The sequence below is a fragment of the Oryctolagus cuniculus genome, chromosome 11, assembly GCF_964237555.1.
Source record: "Oryctolagus cuniculus chromosome 11, mOryCun1.1, whole genome shotgun sequence".
In the NCBI taxonomy this organism is placed as follows: Eukaryota; Metazoa; Chordata; class Mammalia; order Lagomorpha; family Leporidae; genus Oryctolagus; species Oryctolagus cuniculus.
Window position 1 is genome coordinate 116,544,021 of NC_091442.1, and position 20,554 is coordinate 116,564,574.

General features: G+C 63.8%; 1 protein-coding gene across 7 annotated transcripts in view; it reads right to left on the bottom strand.

The window, feature by feature from the left end:
• The window catches only part of MRTFA (myocardin related transcription factor A), a 208,803-nt gene that overhangs the window by 1,930 nt on the left and 186,319 nt on the right, over positions 1 to 20,554 (bottom strand). For 6 of the 7 annotated variants that reach the window (XM_051834083.2, XM_051834080.2, XM_051834085.2 and 3 more), the window contains 10 exons: positions 15,011 to 15,066; positions 11,563 to 11,638; positions 10,748 to 10,909; positions 8,634 to 8,809; positions 8,084 to 8,233; positions 4,913 to 5,163; positions 4,369 to 4,522; positions 2,699 to 3,646; positions 2,210 to 2,368; positions 1,974 to 2,034 (listed from right to left, as the gene is read on the bottom strand). In XM_051834083.2, the coding sequence (XP_051690043.2) occupies positions 1,974 to 2,034; positions 2,210 to 2,368; positions 2,699 to 3,646; positions 4,369 to 4,522; positions 4,913 to 5,163; positions 8,084 to 8,233; positions 8,634 to 8,809; positions 10,748 to 10,909; positions 11,563 to 11,638; positions 15,011 to 15,066 (2,193 nt within the window). The remainder of the gene's footprint in view (positions 1 to 1,973; positions 2,035 to 2,209; positions 2,369 to 2,698; positions 3,647 to 4,368; positions 4,523 to 4,912; positions 5,164 to 8,083; positions 8,234 to 8,633; positions 8,810 to 10,747; positions 10,910 to 11,562; positions 11,639 to 15,010; positions 15,067 to 20,554) is intronic. The other variant, XM_051834082.2, reaches the window with a different exon arrangement.

Consider the following 20,554-nt stretch of genomic DNA (forward strand, 5'->3'; position numbering starts at 1 on the left):
AGCTCCCTGCCTGGCCGGCCCGCTCCCCTCTGCTCCTGCAGGGCCGCCTCCTAGTGGCTGGCAGGACAAGCAGACCCTGCCTCTCCCACAGGGCAGGGGTGCTCAGCGCCTGAGGCGTGTGGGTCACACCCCGGAAAGGCTCTGGGCAGCTCAAAAGCCACTCAGGAGGGCTGCCGTCGGGTGAAGCTGCTGCTCGGGGCGCCCAGAGCCCACCCTGGAGCACTGGCCCGACTCCGGCTGCTCCACCCCTCGGCCAGCTCCCCGCTAAGCAGCTGGGGAGCAGGGATGATGGCCTGCCACCTTCGCCAGGGACCCAGACGGAGCTCGCTTCAGCCTGGCCCAGCCCAGACCTTACGGCCATTCGGGGCGTGCGCCAGTGGATGGAAGATCTCACCCCTTCCCTCCTACTCTCAAATTCATCTCTTTTTTTCTCCAAATATTTATCTGTTCCTTTGAAAGCTACAGAGAAACAGAGATGCAAAAAGATCTTTCATCCGCTGGTTCACTCCCCAAATGGCCGTAACGTCTGGGCTGGGCCAGGCCAAAGCTGGGAGCCTCTTCAGGCCTCCCATGTAAATGAATCTTTGCGCTGCGGCTGGCGCACTGTGCTGATCCGAAGGCAGGAGCCAGGTGCTTCTGCTGGTCTCCCATGGGGTGCAGGGCCCAAGCACTTGGGCCATCCTCCACTGCACTCCCTGGCCACAGCAGAGAGCTGGCCTGGAAGAGGGGCAACCGGGACAGAATCCGGCGCCCCGACTGGGACTAGAACCCGGTGTGCCAGCGCCGCTAGGCAGAGGATTAGCCTAGTGAGCTGCGGTGCCAGCTGTAAATGAATCTTAAAAACACAGTCATACAGCTGGCACTGTGGCGAAGTGAGTAAAGCCGCCACCTGCATCAGTTCGAGTCCCAGCTGCTCCACTTTGGATCCAGCTCCCTGCTATGGCCTGAGAAAGTAGTAGAAGATGGCCCAAGTGCTTGGGCCCCTACACCCACATGGGAAGAAGCTGCTGGCTCCTGGCTGTTGAGGCTGTCTGGGGAGTGAACCAGCGGATGAAAGACTCCTCTCTCCCATAATAAATCTTAGGAACACACACACACACACACACACAGTCACCCTTGCAAAGGGTGGTTCCACAGCTGAACTGCTTTACCTGCTCGGGCTTCCTGCCTATGACCACCAAGGACAGCCCCACAAGGCCCGCCCAGCACTGGGCCCTCAGAGCGCGTGGAGGTCCCTAAACCGCTAAAGGGGTCCCGTCGGCCCACACCCCTGCGTCTCCACCCTGCACCTGCCCCAGAGCACTCCCCACCCCTTTCCAGTCCTCCAGCCCCAACTCTGTGCTCGCAACTCACTCCTGATGACCTGGCCTTCACGTCTGGACACCCAGGGCTCCGGGAGCCCGCACGCACCTGACTGCCCACGCGCGTCTCCGTCCCAGCCCTGCAGTCAGCCCACCTGCTCTCCCTCACCACACCCAGGCTCTCTCCAAACCGGGCAGGCTCAGCCCCTTAGCACAGCACCGCTGCCTCCAGCCCAGGCGCCTGCCTCCCCACGGTCCCCATGGTCGCCTCCCAGCACACAGCTCCGTCTCCACTGCAGACCAGGAGCCCACACTGGAGCAGCCCAAATGCCCCAGCCACACCCTGGCTCCCATGCTCCGCCCAGGACCTCGGACGTCCTCCTCCCACTGGCCCTGCGCCCCGAGCTCCTGACACTGTGGCCCCAACATTGGCTACGCTGACACTTCAGGTGACAGCTTTGCTTCCTGTACCTGGGGTTCACGTCCCCACCTGGCAAACATGTCTGCCCGTGGATCTGTCCCAGGCCTCAGGAGCCAGAGGCACCGCGCACCAGGTGCTCCGTCCAAACGGGGAAGGCCTGCCACCCACCAAGCGTTCAAGAGTTGAACCGCCGCCCCCACCTCAGGCTGCAGACAAGCTACGCACAGAGGGGCCGCGGGCCTGGCCCTTACCTCCGCTCTGAATAAGAATGTCAAACAGGTCGTCCATATGCTGGCTGGAGGAGCCGTTCTCCTGGGGATGGACAGAGACAGGATGAACGTGGACAGAAGCCCCGGCCCCTCCTTCCACAGAGACTGCGGAGCCCTCCCTGCGCTCAGCCCGCTGGAGGCCCGGGCGTTCCTGCCCGGTGGAGGACACAGGCCAGCCTCCCCCACCCCGTGCTCTGCCGGGGGGCCGGGCCCAGTACCTTCACCTGCTGTTTGGGCTGCTGGTTCACAGCTTCCTCGTAGCCAGGGGGCTCCTTCTTCAGCAGGGGGGTGGGGGTCCCAAAGAGGGGCTGTGGCGGGCGCTCCAGGTCCATGTGAGCAGGGGCACCGGGGGCAGGAGAGCCAGGCTGAGACAAGGGCTGCACAGGACGGGAAAGCAGCAGCAGTCGGTGGCTGGCAGGCTCCAGGGCTAGGACCTCCCCCCAGAAGGCCACGGTGTGCGAGGGTCCAGGCGTAGGTGGGGGTTGCTCAGGGGTCCCGCGGCCCAGGCCCACTTGCAGGACTGCCCTGATGTCCCTGGCCAGAGTGGGGGCAGCTCCTGCTGGGTCTGTGGGGTCCCAAGCAGCCCCTTTCACCCTGAAGCCCCAGTAACCTCCTTGGTGATGTGGGCGTGGGAACCCTCATTTCGGAGGGCCGAAGGGAGACTAAACGCAGGGAGCCTGAAACGCTGGCCCAGCCTCCCCAGGTACCTGCTGGGGGCTCCCGGTGGGCAGCCCGGGGCCGTCTGCGTTCTTGTTGGTCACGGTGAGGACGAGGGTGGGAGGTGGAGCCCCCTTGAGGAGGCCGGGGCCCTGGGGGCCCAGGAGCAGCTGGGAGGCAGGGGCCTGCTCGGGCTCAGGCTGCGCGGCTTCCTGCTTCACCACCACGGCCGGCGGGCCCGGGGCCGAGACCTGGGCATCCGCAGGGTCGGCCGCTGAGGCCGCCAGGCTGGGGCTGAAGGGGTGTGCGGGGCCCAGGGCCGGGCAGCCCAGCTGGCAGCTGGCGAAGCTGCTCTCCTGCTTCACCGGGGCGGGGGCCGCCTGCTGGGCCCGCTTCTCCTGCTCCAGCTGCAGCCGGAGCAGCTCCACCAGCTGCTGCTTCTGCCGGAGCATGCGCGTCAGCTCCTCGATCTGCTTGTCCTTCTCCTGCAGCATCTGGTCCTTGTCGCGCGCCCCCGGGCTCCGGCAGCAGGGGGCGCCCCGCGGCCCCTCTTCCTTCACCAGGACCTGCAGCGGCGAGGCCTGCAGGGTGAGCTGCGTCAGCGGCGAGGTCACCATCTCACCGAAGGTGTCCCCCGGGGTGGAGTTCTCGTCCCCGGTGCTGAGCAGTGACCGCTCCGAGGGGGTGGGCGACACCGGGGGCGTGGAGCCCGTGCTGCCGAACTTCACCACTCCGCTGCCGGTCACCGTGGCCACCACCACCTCGGCCGGGGCCAGGCCCGCCGCCACCAGGGCCGGCCCCGTGCTCAGCCGGGCGGCCGGGAAGGCCACCACCACCTCCCCAGCCTTGGACAGGAGCGAGGCGGCGGCAGGGGCCTTGGGGAGCCCGGGGGCAGGGCTGGGCTGGTCGTGGTGGGCACGCAGGCGCTCGATCAGCTCCGTCTTGGTGCCCGAGACGGGCAGGGAGCGCAGCTTCAGCTCCTGCTTCAGCTCTGCCACCTGCAGGGGGGTCAGGAGTCAGGGCCGGGGCCGGGCAGGTGGGCGCCTTGGACCTCAGGCCCTTGCCCGTCCCCTCCCTCCCACCGTCCTCACCAAGCCGGGCCAAAGTAGGCGGACTGATTTTACAGGTGAGAAAACTGTTCCCAAGAGTAAAAGAACTTTGAGATCACAGAGACGGAGAGGGCCCGAGCCGGGCGCCGAGCCAGGTCTGCTGGAGCCTGGCGCCCATCCCGGCCGCGTCCGAGAGCCGGGTCTTGCTAGGATCTGGGCTGGCGCACGAGGCGGCCTCCTGCAGGACACAGTCACTGCGAGGGAGGACGGGTCCATTCCAGGCCAGGCCCTGGGGCCTCCGCCCACCACATCCACCAGCCAGGTCTGTGCGCCCCGGGCAGGGCCCCCGGCCCCTGAGCGCACACAGCATTCATGTCACATTCAGCTGAGCCGGGGCCCTGCCCCCGCTGGCCTGACTGGACTCGGGCGACTGCTGAGCCCCTGGACGCTTCAGGGGTAGCGGGGCCCGTTTCTCACGCTGTCCCACACTGACACGGCTGCCTGCTCACTCCCAAGGCTGAGATGTCGCTACGATCACAGCCACGTGGGCTCGGCACGGGTTCCGAAGTGCCCCTGTCACGGGTGACAAGGGTGGAGCCCAGCCCTGCCCTGCCCTCCCCGGGGTGGGCCTGGGCCAGCTGCCTTCCTGCCTAAAAGCCGGGCGGCCCTACCTTCATGTCGTCCAGGTTGGCTGGCAGGGCTGCCGGCTTGCCGCTCAGCGGGGTGCTGTTCTGCCTCGCCAGCCCACTGGGCCCCGGGGCGCCCGGGCTGGAGCCGCCGCGCACCGGCGGGGATGCGCCGTTCCCCAGGGTCTCCCCCGCTGGCCTGAGGAGAGAAGGCAGACGGGAGCGCCATGCGGCAGGCGGCGCAGCCCCGGGGCGGGGCGGGCCGGGGCTCCTGCTTGGGCGGGGCGGGGCGGAGCGGGGCTCCTACTTGGGCGGGGCGGGGCAGGGCGGGGCGGGGCTCCTGCTTGGGCGGGGTGGGGCTCCTGCTTGGGCAGGGCGGGGCGGGGCTCCTACTTGGGCGGGGCGGGGCTCCTACTTGGGTGGGGCGGGGCTCCTACTTGAGTGGGGCGGGGCAGGGCGGGGCTCCTACTTGGGCGGGGCGGGGCTCCTACTTGGGTGGGGCAGGGCGGGGCCCCTACTTGGGCGGGGCGGGGCAGGACGGGGCTCCTGCTTGGGCGGGGCGGGGCGGGGCGGGGGGGGGGGCTCCTACTTGGGCGGGGCGGGCAGGATGGTCTGGTAGTTGTAGTGCTGCTGCTGCTGGTTGAGGATCTGCAGCTGCAGGAAGAGCTGCTGCTGCTGCAGGATCTTGGCGTAGGCCGAGTCCATGGGGGGCGCACCGCGGTCCCGCCTGTGGTCGGGGGGCACGTACTGGTGGTACTTGAGCTTCTTCACCTTCGGCTTCGGCTCCTTGGCCTTCTTGCTGCGCTGCGGCCTGTCGCTGGCAGACCTGGGTTGGCTTTGCTGCGGCACAGGGGACGGGCGCCATCAGCAGCCGCCCCAGCAGCCCTGCCCACCCGCCCCTGCTGCACTGGACTCCTCCACCATCAGTGCCCAGAGTGTGCGGGGGGCTGGGGTGAGAGGACCCAGCCCAGCCTCCGTCCTGCAAGGGCCCTGCCGGGGGTGGGCATCAGTGCCCAGAGTGTGCGGGGGGCTGGGGTAAGAGGACCCAGCCCAGCCTCCGTCCTGCAAGGGCCCTGCCGGGGTGGGGGGTGAACCAAAGGCACAGGCAGACACCGGGACCCTGCGTGGCACACGGCGAGGCGGCAGACCATGGCTGGCTGAGGGAGCACGGGCCGGGCACGTTGGGAAGAGGCGGCCACACCTCTCGGCAACACCTAGGCAGGAGGCTGGCACCGAGCTGCAGCAGCATCCCAGACAGGTGCCGGTTCAAGTCCCGGCTGCTCCACTCCCCATCCAGCTCCCTGCTAACGGCCTGGGGAGGCAGCAGAAGACGGCCCAAGTGCCTGGGCCCCTGCCATGCATGTGGGAGACCTGGATGGAGTTCTGGGTCCTGACTTAGGCCCAGCTGCTGTGGCCATTTAGGGAGTGAACCAGTGGATGGAAGATTTCTGTCTCCCCTTCTCTGCCTTTCAAATAAATAAATCCAAAAAGAATGTCCAGGCAGGAAGTGTCCTGGGCTTCAAACGCAGAAATGGCCTCCGAGAAGTCACCGCCCCCAGCGCTGCACCAGGATTTTTTTTTAAACAATTATTTATTTATTTATTTATTATTTGAAAGGCAGAATTACGGAGAGGCAGAGAGAGAGAGGTCTTCCATCTGCTGGTTCACTCCCCAGATGGCTACAATGGCCGGAGCTGGGCCCATCTGGAGCCAGGAGCCAGGAGCTTCTTCTAGGTCTCTCACGTGGACGCAGGGCCGACGTCCACCGTTTTCCCAGGCCGTGGCAGCCGGATTGGAGTGGAGCAGCCAGGACTTGAACTGGCAGCATATATGGGATGCCAGCACTGCAGGTGGCAGCTTTACCCACTACACCACAGCACCGGCCCCGCACAGGGATCTTAATCAGGACCATCAACCCAGGAGCTCCTCTTCATGCCAAGTGTGTCCCAGAGACTTCAGGCTGCCACAGTGATCAGCCCAGAGGGCCCGAGGTCCCAGGCCCAGACTAAGAAGAGCCAGGGCTCATGCAGAGGCAGCCTGGCCCTGTAGAGGGGGGAGTGGATGAGGGAGGAGGAGCTGGCAGGGCACTCTGGAGAGGAAGCAGGGAACCTCAACGTTCCTGAGCAGACAGGGGTGGGCGGCGCACTCGGCTGGGGTCAACCACGTGCAGAGGCCAAGAGGAAGGCTCGGGGCAGAGGTGGCCCCTGCGGAGGAGGAACGGGCACACGAGGCCAGGGAAGCTGGGGGCTCAGGTGTGGAGGCGTGGATCTGCAGCAGGCCCAGGGGGCGGGACGGGAGCTGAGGAACCACAGGGAGGAGGAGGGACAGCCCAGAGGGCCCCCCGCTGAGGGAGGAGACAGCCCAAAGTGCAGCTCCAAACCCAGCGATCGGACAAGGCGGGGAGGACGGTGTGCAGCCAGGGGCCTCGCTGGGGACGCTGTAGGGTGAGGGGATGGCTGGGAGCTAACCCGCAGGGGGCTGAGGACTGGAGTGGATAAGAGGGAGCACAAACCCCACGTGCGCTCCTCTTCCAGACAGGAGGGAGCGCGACAGAACGAGCTAAGGCAGGCGCTGGGGGAGCCGGGAAGTCGCTGAGCAGGCTGCAGACCCCGGACAGGTGCGCCTGATGAGGTCCAGCGTGGCGCCCACACCACGGAGAGTGCAGGTGAGCTGGGACGAGGCCGCGTGCGGGGCCAGAGGCACAGGGAGGACCGGCGACGGGGGGCACGGGGAGGACTGACGACGGGGGAGGCACGGGGAGGACTGACGACGGGGGGCACGGGGAGGACCGGCGACAGGGGAGGCACGGGGAGGACCGGCGACAGGGGAGGCACAGGGAGGACCGGCGACAGGGGAGGACTAGCGACAGGGGAGGACCAGCGACAGGGGAGGCACGGGGAGGACCGGCGACAGGGGAGGCACGGGGAGGACCGGCGACGGGGGAGGCACGGGGAGGACCGGCGACAGGGGAGGCACGGGGAGGACCAGCGACAGGGGAGGCACGGGGAGGACCGGCGACGGGGGAGGCACGGGGAGGACCGGCGACGGGGGAGGCACGGGGAGGACCGGCGACGGGGGAGGCATGGGGAGGACCAGCGACGGGGGAGGCACGGGGAGGACCAGCGACGGGGGAGGCACGGGGAGGACCAGCGACGGGGGAGGCACGGGGAGGACCGGCAACGGGGGAGGCGGGCGGGAGGACCTAAGGGGCTCAGGTAGCTGACGCACAGCCTTGGCCTCGGCCACGTGCAGACACAGGGGCACCGGGCATGTGGCCCTCATGGGGCAATGGGGAGTGTCAGAGACAGACTCAGTGAAGAGAGGAGCCCAGGGTGGCCAGGGCGCCCAGCCAGGGCATAGTCTATGTGGGGAGGCAGCCGAGGGAGGAAGAAAGAGCCGAGTAGGAGGGACAAGACAAGCAAGGCAGGGAGGGCGGGAGACGGAACCTGGGCTCAGGCCTGGGACCCCAGCACCCCCCCCCCATGAACCCTGCCTCCCTCGGTATCTCAGGTCAGGCCTGCAGCTGGGGGATCCAGGCACAGCCCAGGGCCCGCTCATGGCCTTGGGCAGCACTGGGCTGTCAGGATGCGTGGGGGCAGCTGCGCTCCGTCCGTGGCCACTGCGACCGTGCTCCAGGGACAGCGGGGAGAACAGCCAGAAATGCCCAGGTCATCTTGGTGACCTCTGCTGGTCCCGACTCCTGGGGGACGACGTGCACCCCCCCCTCGCCGTGAGGAGGCGCACCTGCAGGCAACTGTACCTTAATGAGCGTGGGGGGCGGCTTGGCGGTGGGGGCAGTGCTTCCATTGGTGAGGCTGGGAGGCAGCAGAGGCGGGGGAGGCAGAGGGGGCTGCTCTCCCAGGAAGAGCGTCTCCCCGGAATCCGGGCCCACCGGGAGCTGAGACAGAACCTGAGAGGGGAGAGCAGTGAGGACGTCCTGCCCCTGCAGGGCGCCCAGCCTGCCCAGGCAAGCGGCAGGGCTGGCAGCACCCGTCAGACACCCTCGTAGTCTGGGACAAGCAGCCCCAGTGTGGCAGGGCACGGACGGGGAAGGAAGGGATGCGGGGGTGAGCATGCGGCCGAGCCGAGTGGTCTCAGACCAGCAGGCTGCTGGGGGAGGGAGGGCAGAAGGGCCCCAGGTAGTCTCGGCTTCGGGAACTGGGCCCACCGCCCACATCTGCCCCTCACCCCCATGGACCAAGCAGCCGGCACCAGGGCTAAGAGGGGAGCAGCCCCTGGGCTCCCCGTGCCAGAGCAGCTCCACCCACCGGATTCAGACAGATCTTACTCCGGCAGCCTTGCAAGCTCACCTGAGCGGGGGACATGGACGTGGCACTGGGCAGTGGCTCGCTGGCTCGGGCCTCCAGAGGTGACGGCACTGAGCCCTGGGAGTCATGGCTGGCGGGCTGCTCAGGGGATAAGGCGTCACTGCTGTCCTCGTCAAAGGAAGAGCTGTCGGCCACTTTCGGGTAGTTCACCTGGCCCACTGAGACCCGAGGCTGGCGTCAGCTCCGCCGCCCAGGCCCAGCGGTGATGCCAGCAGACAGGCGAGGGAGAGCGGAAGCCACTGCCTCCTCCCGACCCGGACAGCCCAGAAAGAGGCTTCCAAGGCCCCCACGTGCTGCCTGAGTTCTAACCTCCGGCCTTTAACTCGGCTGTCTCCCTCCCTCCTGGAGTCGAAGGAGTCTGCTTGCCCTTCGACCCCCCACTTCCTGAATGACAGGAGCATCCTGTCACCCATGGCTTGCCCTTGCCATGCACTGGGAGACAGGCTGGGCCAGGCACCAGGGTCACCAAGGGACAAGGGCGTGGGGGTCAGACTTCCAACCTCACCCAGCAGCCTCAGGGGAGGGGGAGCCGGGAGCCGGGAGCCGGGGCGCTGTGCCGTGGCAGGAGGAGCTTCTGGCTGCTCGGCTCTGCGGCCCCTGCCGCTGGCTGCCTGTCCGCATCCTCTTTATGAAAAGCCACTAACCACAAAGGTGAAGTGTGAGCCCCTCTGGCAAACTGGGAACCCAAGGCAGGGGGCGGAGCCTGAGTCACAGCCGGCCGGTCCGCGGTGAAGGTCACAGCCTGGGACTTGGACGGGTGTCCGAAGTTGTCTGGGACGGAGCCCCTGCCGTGGCTCTGAGGCATGGCGGCCGGCGTCAGCAGTGAGCTGACACGGAGCTCCCCCGGGCTGTCCCCCAGAAAAGTGCCCAGCGTGGGGAGCAGCGAGCCAGGGCGCCTTCTTCCTCTCCACAGAGGACATCAAGTCTGCACTCCCGGCCTCCGCTCGGCTCTCCTCCCTCTCCCTGCCTCGCGTCTCCCTGCCTCCACACTCAGCTGATTCCTGCCTGTCCAGGCTCACCGCACGACCCCTGCCCCTACTGTGGCGGAGCGGGGAACCTCCCGTGTGTGTGCCTGGTGGCTGCCTGCCTGCCTGTCCGAGAGCCCGCCCTGCACACTGCCTGCATCCATCAGCACTTGTTGGGCGGCGGATCTGAGGAGGGGCCAGGCTCCAGGAAAAGGTGTCTCTAATGAAAACAAAGGAGGGCCAGCTCTGGTGCAGTGGGTAAAGCAGCTGCCTGTGGCACCGGCATCCCATAAGGGTACCAGTTCAAGTGCTGGCTGCTCCACTTCCGATCCAGCTCCCTGCTAGTGCGCCTGGGAAACCAGCAGAAGACGGCCCAAGTCCTTGGGCCCCTGAACCCACTTGGGAGACCTGGAGGAGGCTCCTGGCTCCTGGCTTCAGATCAGCCCAGCTCTGGCTGTTGTGGCCATCTGGGGAGTGAACCGACAGATGGAAGACTCTAACTCTTTCAAATAAATAAATAAATAAAAATCTTAAAAAAAAAAAAAAGGCATAAGTGCAGATTTCTAACCCCTGGTACTTCTCACGTTCACACACATCAGGCAGACACCTCCTGACCCACGGGAGACGAACAGGCCCTGCGTTCACAGAGACGGGGATGTGCGGAGGCCTGACACTCACTTAGGCAGCTGGCACTACCCTGAACTGACACAGCCTGCGCACGGCCCCGACAGCCTGCGCACGGCCCCGACCCGGCCTGCTCACGGCCCCGACCCGGCCTGCTCACGGCCCCGACCCGGCCTGCTCACGGCCCCGACCCGGCCTGCTCACGGCCCCGACCCGGCCTGCTCACGGCCCCGACCCGGCCTGCGCACGGCCCCGACCCGGCCTGCTCACGGCCCCGACCCGGCCTGCTCACGGCCCCGACCCGGCCTGCTCACGGCCCCGACCCGGCCTGCGCACGGCCCCGACCCGGCCTGCGCACGGCCCCGACCCGGCCTGCGCACGGCCCCGACCCGGCCTGCTCACGGCCCCGGCACGGCCTGCTCACGGCCCCGACACGGCCTGCGCACGGCCCCGGCACAGCCTGCGCACGGCCCCGGCACAGCTGTGGCTCCACCAGAGGGGCCTCACCGATGATGGCCTCCTTCAGGCTGGACTCCACCGGGAGGATGTTCTTCTCCACGAGCTCCATGGGGCCCGGCCTCTGCGCAATCTTCTCGTTGAGGTCATCTGCCAGCCTGGCTCGCTTCAGCTTCAGCTGCTTGGCCTGCAGGGAGGGCTCGGCCGAGGTCTCTGCCGTGGGAGAGCGCGGGGGCCAGAGGTGAGGACGGCCCCGCCCCGCCCTGGGAGCCCCACGGCGGCCCAGGTAGACAAGAGTGGCCTGGCGTGCAGGTCACAGGGCAAAGGGGCACCACAGTGGGCAGTGCAGGGTCGCAGAGGATGACAGCCAGGCCCGGGCCGGCCCCAGGACTTGCCGCGGTGGGGGAGTGGGACGAAGGCGCGGGGACAAGGGGTAGGCCTCTGCCCGCCCTCAAGCTCCATGCCGTGGCGCAGTCCCTCCCTACTCTGCAACCTGTGGGGTTCAGACTAGGAAGGCCCCCCTCCAGCCCCGGCCTCCACTAGGCCGACGGCTGCGTCTGCGCTGCTTCAGGCGCCACGTGCCCCTTCCCTGAGGTGTGGGCGTGCGGCATCCAGGGCGACCCTCAGACATCACAGTGCTCAGCTGACATCAAGTGCATGAACAAGCAGCAAAGGGACGCCTGTCTGGGATAGACGGCGGAGCAGAGACAGATCCGTGACTTCACCCAGGGAGGGCCAGCCGGGGGAACATGACTGCTTCCTGAAAGCCAGCGGCGGGCGCTGCCACTGACCGTGAGGGCGGATGAAGAAAGCAGGAGCGCGGGACGGGGCGGGGTGGGGGGGCTCGCCCCTCCAGTCTCACCCACCTTCCAGAATGTGCATCCTGACCAGCTCCGATCGCTCAGGCCGGGAGCGAATCTTCCGCTTCAGATAGTCCTCCGTCTGCGAACAACACACCGGAACCTCAGAGCCTGGCCACCAGACCATGGAAGCAGCCTTGGCCACGGCACCTGTGCAGCCCCCATGCCCTCAAGTGGCGAGTGCAGGCTTCTGGGGCAGGGGGAGGCCTGGAGAGGACAGTCCACCCCCAACTGCGCCTGCTAAGGACAGGGCCGTCAGGGGAGCCTGTCCCTACAGGGCTGCGGTTTTCACAGTGTGCAGTCCGCACAGATCTCCAATTCAACTGCACCAGGCTTTTTTTTTTTTTTATAGGCAGAGTGGACAGTGAGAGAGAGAGAGACAGAGAGAAAGGTCCTCCCTTGCCGTTGGTTCACCCTCCAATGGCCACTGCGGCCGGCGCGCTGCGGCCGGTGCACCGCGCTGATCCGATGGCAGGAGCCAGGTGCTTCTCCTGGTCTCCCATGGGGTGCAGGGCCCAAGCACTTGGGCCATCCTCCACTGCACTCCCGGGCCACAGCAGAGAGCTGGCCTGGAAGAGGGGCAACCGGGACAGAATCCGGCACCCCGACCGGGACTAGAACCCGGTGTGCCGGCGCCGCAAGGCGGAGGATTAGCCTAGTGAGCCGCGGCGCTGGCTGCACCAGGCAATCTTAACTCCACTTCCCACACCTTCTCAGGTGTCCTGGTGTACACGCTGTACTACAAGAAAGCGTACTACCAGGAAGGCAGGAGGGAGGCGGGGAGGAGTGCTAACACCCGCTGCCGCCCACTCTGGGAGACAGCTTCTGGTCGCTCTTCCACTGAGAACGGAACTCAATCCTGCACCGGCTGCCACGGACCTGAACACAACGTCACACTGTTTCACAGCTTCAGCTCTGCGTTGCCCGGCGTGTGCCGCCTCAGGCCCTGGTTCTGCTGCACGGTGTCACAGCTCGCGAGCCTCAAAACCAAGGGCCTCATGGCCCCAATTTTTAGGCTCGGGGCAAACTAACCCCTCCCCCAGCAGCAGTCCTGCTGCCTGGTCTGGTTACAGTGTGCGCGTGAGACACGCTTGACCTGCGCGCCAGCATTTTTCAAACCCTCGGCAAGATCTGCATGGAGAGGAGAGGACAGACAGGTAGGAGGGAGCAGGGCACACCACAAAGGACTGGAGCACGTTCCACACGGTGCGGTCTTCACGGCCCGCTCCCCTGCCGCTGTGGCTGGGGTCTAAGGGAGGGACGTGCTCAGAGCCTAGCACACCGTCTGCAGTGGGGAGACCAACAGCAGGCGGGCGCTGCAGGTCTTCAGGCAGCAGGGGGCACTCTGAACAGCAGCCAGGGCAGAGGCAGGCCAAGCACTGGCTGAGAACCCCTGGGGCAGCGCCAGGACTGCTGAGCGCACAGAGGGGCTGGGAGGGTGCTGCACCAGCCCGGAGAGGCCGTGGAGGTCAGGGCCCCTTCCCACAGGCTGAGCTGCCTCGTCACAACAGTGGACATATCCATGATGTTGAGTGGCTGAAACCTGGCCCTCTGGAAGCCATTCTATGAACCGGTCTAGAAGGTTAGAGTTCCCTGATGGAAAACTGGGGAAACAGTTTGCTTTCAGCGTAGAATTTAAAGATAACAGCTTTGCAACTGACACTACAATCACTCATGACCATTGGACAGAATTACTAAGAAAATGAATGAAGGAACCAGCACTGTGGCGCAGTAGTTAAGCCATTGCCTGCCATGCCAGCATCTCATATCGGAGCGCTGGTTCAAGTCCCAGCTGCTCCACTTCTGATGCAGTTCCCTGTTGCTAACGCACCCGAGAAGACAGCAGATGATGGTCCGAGGACGTGGGCCCCTTCCACCATGTGCAAGACCAGGATGGAGTTCCCAGCTCCTGGTTCCGGCCTGCCCCAGTGTTGGCATTTGGGGCGTGAACCAGCGGGTAAAAGACCTCTCTGTTTCCTTTCTCTCTCCCCTCCCCTCACCCCCCTCCACTGCTCTGGGTTTCAAGTCAATCTTTTGGAAAATGGATGGGAGAGGAATCAACTGCAAGAAGAGGGTCTGAAAGCCCCAGTGAGAATGATACTGCCGCCACCACCACTGCAGGGTGGGCAGGCGGCTCCCAGCAGAGAAACGGACGCGCCGTCTCTGAAATGCAAGTGGACTGGCTGCACCCCGCTCGTCTGGAAGTGGGAGATGGAGATGTAAGCAGCCTTTCAATGCCCTAAAGTGTTAATCTCACTGTAACCAACCTAATATACTCATTTTTCATATCTCAATGAAGAACTGTTAATTTATGCTTCAATATAAAAGCAGTTCTTGTTGTCTGGAAGCCATGTGTGAACAGATGTGCGAGATAAGCACATATGGGTGTGTACGTTTATTACACGTTAGGGAGCAAAGTTACTCTGCTTAAAGCAGTAACAGTACGGGATCTGGAGTCACAGAGGAAGGGCGGGGTCCCGGCTTCGCCGCTGGCCAGCGGGCACAGGGGAAGGCCGGGGCCCCGGCTTTGCCGCTGGCCAGCGGGCACAGGGGAAGGTCGGGGCCCCGGCTTCGCCGCTGGCCAGCGGGCACAGGGGAGGGTCGGGGCCCCGGCTTTGCCGCTGGCCAGCAGGACAAGTTTGTCAGCCTTCCCTCTTCTACCAAGCGAGTGCTCAGCGACACGGAAGCTGTTCTAAGCCACTCTTCTCCGTCCCTGTCTGTCTGCAGGGCTCCGACTGCCCGCCGCTCTCGGCAAACGAGAGGAGAACAGTGCCACTGCCACGGCTCCCAGAGTCCCGGCCCGACCCTTCTACGTATCAATCACGACTTCCGAGGGGAAAACACAGCAAAGCCAGAAGAAAAGTCCTGGAGGCAAACGCTGCAGAGTCTCAGGAAGAACTGCAGAACTCTGGGGAGCCAAGGCCTGAGCTTCACTGCGGGGGTTTCCCCAGCACTGAACGCAGAAGCAAAAGTAAAGGGGGTGGGGGAGGAAGTGGGTTCTGGTGACTTCCCCATCTCCACCCGCGACGGCGGAGTATTCCAGGTCCCCAGGGAACTGAAACTGAGGGCACAGGAGTGCAAGTGAGGTGCTACAGCAGGGAACCGGGCTCGGCACCGGGCCCTGCTTCTGCTTTCTGCAGGTTCCAAGTGGACACTGGCTGTCCAGCGGCGGACGGGGGCCAGTGAGGCTCCCAGCCCCGGGCACGCCGGCCCTGCACTAGGGAGCTTTTCCAAGGCTGGCGGTCACGTCTTGACATCTACAAGAGACTATCTGGAATGAAGGGTGGGGAACCCCCAGTGGTCCCCAGAGCGAGATCAGGGAGACTCCCCAAGGTTCTAAGCAGAAACTCCGCTCTGGTCACGGGAGGGGGCGGTGGAGGCCGAACAGGAGAGGCAGACGCGTCTGTTCACACCCTGGAGTGCACGGGGGCTCCGTGGGAAGAAGGTGACTCACCCGGGCCCGCTCCAAGCTCCTTCTCTGCTCGTGAAACGCAGCTGGGCTTTTCAAGGCTGTGGAGAGAACAAGCGAAAAGTCACCTCACTGGGCAGCAGGCAGCAGCGAGCCTGGCGTCACAACCTGCAGTGGAGACGGCTTCGTAAGCTCAGGTTCTCCACAGTGGCTCGACCAGCCCCAGCGGGGGGCCGAGCGGCCCGAACCTCTGGGCGGGCATGGTGTTTAGGGGCTTCGCTGCACCAGCCGAGCCGCACTGGCCATGCCTGGCTGCCCACAGGGGTAGTCCCAGCTCCAGCTCTATGAAGGCACCCATGGGCTCACTTTGAGAGATATACTGGACTTGGCCGCGTGGGCCCGAGGACACCTGCCGGGCCTGTTAGTCTGGGGACCTGGAGACAGGAGGGGCAGAGCCGCGTGCTGGCCGGGTCCGCCTTGCTTCTTCAACCTCGCGGGCCCCTCGAGTGGCTGCAAGGGCTCAGTGGGACAGCTGAGTGCTGTTTCCTCGGGTGCTGGTTCCTTTTCCACTTCGGCTAGTGCTAGCAGTGCTGCTAAAATGAATCTGAATTGCATCTCTGAGGTCTAAAAGGAGCTTCGCAGCAATCGTGTGGCTGAGCCGGAGGAGGGCCACTGGCAACCAGCAGCGGACGTGGGCTCGGCGCTGTCCTGGGGCCACTGGCACACACGGCACAGCTCTCAATCCAGCCCTGGGGCGCTGGGCTCTCGGGACAAATGACAGCTCAGACGCCGGGAAGACGGGGAAAGGCCGGACTCACTTCACAGGGCGGTGGCAGTAGGGAGCAGTTTACAGGACTGCGGTCAGTTTCACTTCTGTCCCCTCCAGTTTCGGAGCAGCTGTGAAACTGCCCCTGCTTGGGGAGATAAGTGCTAGGCGGCGGCTGTGGTGGGAGAGCAGGCTGAGGCGTCGCTAAAAGTAGCAGGAACATAGATAGGAGCCCATCCTGCCTGACTTCAGCATCCGCGCTCCCAGGAGCAGGCTTCGCACATCACAGCAGCACTTCTTTAAGACCAAAATCTCAGGATATAAAACAAAGTAATGGCTGCACGGGGCCGGCGCTGTGGCGTAGCGGGTAAAGCCACCTCCTGTAGTGCCGGCATCCCATGTGGGTGCCGGTTCGAGTCCCGGCTGCTCCACTTCCGATCCAGCTCTCTGCTGTGGCCTGAGAAAGCAGTCCGTGGGCCCCTGCACCCACATGGGAGACCCAGAGGAAGCTCCTGACTTTTGGCTTCAGATCGGCACAGCTCTGGCCATCGTGGCCAAGTGGGGAGTGAACCAGCGGTTGGAAGACTTCTCTCTCTTTGTAACTCTTTCAACTAAATAAATAAACCTTTTAAAAAATTAAAATAAAGTGCTGCTTAGATCCTTCTCATCTTTCAACAGCAGGGGGAGCTCTAGATTTAACAAATAAACTCGGAGAGACCCCAGCACCGGGCCCCTCCCCTGCCCCTGCAGCACTCATTCCAGGCCACAGGGAGGTCCTGGACATTCTGGAAGGGTCCGCAGCCATCCCGGGCCTGCTCCTACTGCGTAAAGCTGGCTCAGCTCCAAACGCTGTCCGCCCAGGCCTGCTGCAGTGGGCGTGACAGGGTGGCCACAGTGACGGAGGCCTGGAGAAAGCGCCCCGCGCGGGCCCCGCCCCACCCTCCTGGCCTGCCCGGGTTGGTCTCACAGGCTATTGTTCCTGCATGGCCTGGGTCCCTGCCACACTACACAACCCGCAGAGCCTGGCAGGGTCCTGTCTGTCTTGCTCCTCACAGGGCCTGACACACAGCACGCCCCCACAAGGACTCTCAGTGAATAATGACTACTCTGTAAGAAGTGACACGAAGCGACAAACGAGAGGATTCCCAACTCCACACTTGACTCCAGCCAGGAATCTGGCTCTCGTCTGGGTTCAGCCTTCATCAAGTCCTGAGTGGACGGCCAGGGGCTGGCATTCCAGCACTGGGCTCCCCCAGTTACCGCTGGCCCGGCACGGGGTGTGACCACTTCCTGGGTGTCATCTTCCCCTGCACCTCAGAATCTCGCGAGACCCAAACAGGAGGCAGTGTGCTGAAGCCAGGGCACTCACCGCATGGAGGAGGTGCTACAGTCAGAGCCCATAGCTGGGCTGACTCACTGCTGCGCTGCCCCCGCAGGCCAGCCACCTCCTGCCCCAGTCCCGCACCGTCTGAAACCCCGACTGCTGCTCTAGCAGCCTACTCCGGCCATCCCAAGCGTGATCACAAGCGCTAAGGTACAAATCCCTCGACTGGAGGGGAACACGTAAGCCCAGACCTTGGTGGGAGCGCAGTGCACCGTCCTCGTGTTCCCGGCCTGGTGTACCCCATTATCGCAGTGAGTGACAGTCCAACAGCTGCTGTATACAGGAACCCACTTGACCCCACTGAGCTAAGAAAATGTTCCTGTGGCAGCAAGAGGTGACAGGCACTGTCCCAGGCACACTCAACATGCCGGCTGCTACCGCACCCCCAGTGCCTCCTCGCTGGCCTGGGGCGGCTACGACGTGCGGTGAACAGCAGGCTGCAGGTCGCCCTCAGTTCAGAGTGCGGTCCACTCCTCTGGGTGGCTTCTCCTTCAAGAAATAGAGCAGACAATGGGAGGAGGGGGTGCGAGGGGCTTCAACCACACGCACAGGCCAGAGGTAGGAGGCGTCCCGGCACTGTGGAGGCTGGTCGGCTTGGCTGCGGGACTGAGCGCACAGAGGCGTGAGGAAGGCTCATAGGAGGGTCCAGGGACCCGTCAGAGGGACCCTAGGGCTTCAGGCATCAAGAGCCACAGCTGGGAGCTCCCCATGCAGGCAGCAGCTGCCTTTGGTGCTGACCCCGTCCCAGGAGGCAGGCTGGGATGGTGAGAAGGCCGGAGGAATGTGCCGGCAGCTCAGGGCCTGCTCAAGAGAACCAGAAGGAAGACCCAGAGAAAAATTCAGTGCAGCAATGACCAGTTCCTGGGTCTCGCTCACTGATAACAACGCCATCACCTCACTGAATCACCTTCTCGGCCCAGGGAGTGACACGTGCTGAGTCTGACAGTGGGGAGATGCAGGCAGCCGGCAGGTCACCTGCTGCGAGGAGGCCCCAGCCCAGGCCTAGCACTGGGGGCCCCTCGGTTCCCAAGTAACCCCGCTCCGTCTGCTTCTCTTTCCCCATTTCTTTCTTTCTTTCTTTCTTTCTTTCTTTCTTTCTTTCTTTCTTTCTTTCTTTCTTTCTTTCTCTCTCTCTCTCTCTCTCTCTCTCTCTCTCTCTCTCTCTCTCCCTCCCTCCCTCCCTCATTCCCTCTCTCTCTCTCTTTCTTTCTTTCTTTCTTTTTTTATAGGCAGAGTGGACAGTGATAGAGAGAGAGACAGAGAGAAAGGTCTTCCTTTGCCGTTGGTTCACCCTCCAATGGCCGCTGCGGCCGGCGCACCGTGCTGATCCGATGGCAGGAGCCAGGTGCTTCTCCTGGTCTCCCATGGGGTGCAGGGCCCAAGCACTTGGGTGATCCTCCACTGCACTCCCTGGCCACAGCAGAGAGCTGGACTGGAAGAGGAGCAACCGGGACAGAATCTGGCACTCCAACCGGGACTAGAACCTGGTGTGCCAGCGCCGCTAGGCGGAGGATTAGCCTATTGAGCCGCGGTGCCGGCCCTCTTTCCCCATTTCCAACCTGCTCTCTGACGGGTTCACAGTTTCAGGAGCCACTTCTGCGAGCAGGAGGGGAAGTGACGGAACGCCCAGCGCTCCTCTAGGGAGAAGCTGGAGCTGGAGTGAGCTTGGTCCACCAGGGTCAGACGCCGGGAGGGCCGCTCCGTGAGCGCCCAGCCAGCTTTGACAGGTGTCACCCGGTGCAGGGTGGCCCAGTGAGGATGTGAGAGAGCCAGGTAGGCCCAGGCTTCCCTAATGTGGAGAGGCAAAGTCACCTCAAGTTTCAAACCAGAAAATAGCTTGAAAACTTCTACTTACTTGTATTTGAAAGGCAGAGTCACACACACACACACACACACACACACACACACACACGGAAGGAGGGAGGGAGGGAGGGAGGGAGACCTTCCATTCCCAGGTTGACTAGCGCAAATGCCCACAGCAGCCAGGGCTGTGCCAGGGCTGTGCCAGGGTCTCCAGCACAGGCGACAGGGACCCAGTGCTTGGCCCATCATCTTCTGCCTCCCAGGTCCATTAGCAGGAAGCTGGATCTGAAGCAGAAGAGCTGAGATTTGAACAAACACTGTGCTGTGGGCTGTGGGTGTCTTAACGCACCGCACCACAGCACCTGCCCCAGGAAACAGGTTTTAAAGTTCAGCCCTCTTGGACAGGTGCACGGCACAGTGGCTGAGACACTGCTTGCAATGCCCACAACACATCAGAGTGCACGGGTTCAAATCCTAGCTCTGCTTCCAATTCCAGCTTCTTGCTAACAGGCATCCTGGAAGGCAACAGGTGTGGCTCGAGTACGTGGGTCCCTACCTCTCATGGGGGAGACCTGCACTGAGTTCTGGGCTCCTGGCTGCGGCCTGGCCCTGCCCTGGCTGTTGTCGACATTTGGAGAGTGAACTAGAAGTGGGAAGATCTCTGTCTGCCTCTCAAATAAGGCCTCTACCAGTTGCAAGAAAAACCCCAAAGACCCAGAGTCCACCCGTAAATGTGTCCAACTCGATGGCCGCATTATCTTGGGCTCCTCCTGCCGCCCTGTTGCCTTAACAGCTCTGCCAAGGGCATTACTCACTCGGACCTAATTTTCCCAGAAACTCCCAGAAGGCAGTCTCTGGAGAGAGAAGTCTCCAAAGACCAACCAAACACAGGAGCTGCTAGGAATACACGTTCTGGGTGTCAAAGGGCAGTCCTCATCCTTCTCTCCCACCCTGGGAGCTGCTTCCTGGGGACCCCTGCACCGTCCAAGGTGTGCCGCTAATCACAGTTTCTGCTCCAGATGTGGGCTCCGCCGTCTGGCCAGGCCCGCTTACCAGTACCCGTCTGTTTCTCCTCTGACACATACGCTGCTTAATTAAATGAAGCTATCCTCAAAATTTAAAAAAATAATAAAAAAGAGAAAACTATTTCTCCCTGACGAGGAGCTCAGTGCTTGCTCAGCAGTCCTGCAAAGCTTCAGGCTCACGGTGCAGGGCCCGGCCGGGCTGACGGGGAAGGAACCCGGGTGCACACTAGCCCCATTCCCCAGCAACCTCAGGGCCTCGAGCCAGAGCTTCCCCCACCAGCTCCAGACTGACCTACCTCTGTGGCACGCAAGTCTTCGGGACCCACAGAGCAGGCCTGGGGATGCCATGTGACAATTAGCCATGAGCCTGCCTCCTGGTGTCACTGAGAGAATACGTACCACATGCCTGGGTTTGACAGTCTCTGCATTCTTCACTCCCACCCTTGATAAACTACCCCGGAAGCTCACCACCAGTTTTGCATGTGAGCAACCAGAGGCTATGAACACACACAGGTAACAGAGGCCCTGGAGGGCCACAGGCCACGGTGAGGGCAGTGCGGGCTGCACGTGGATGGAAACGGAACGCGTGAACCAGGAAGGAAAGCAGAAAT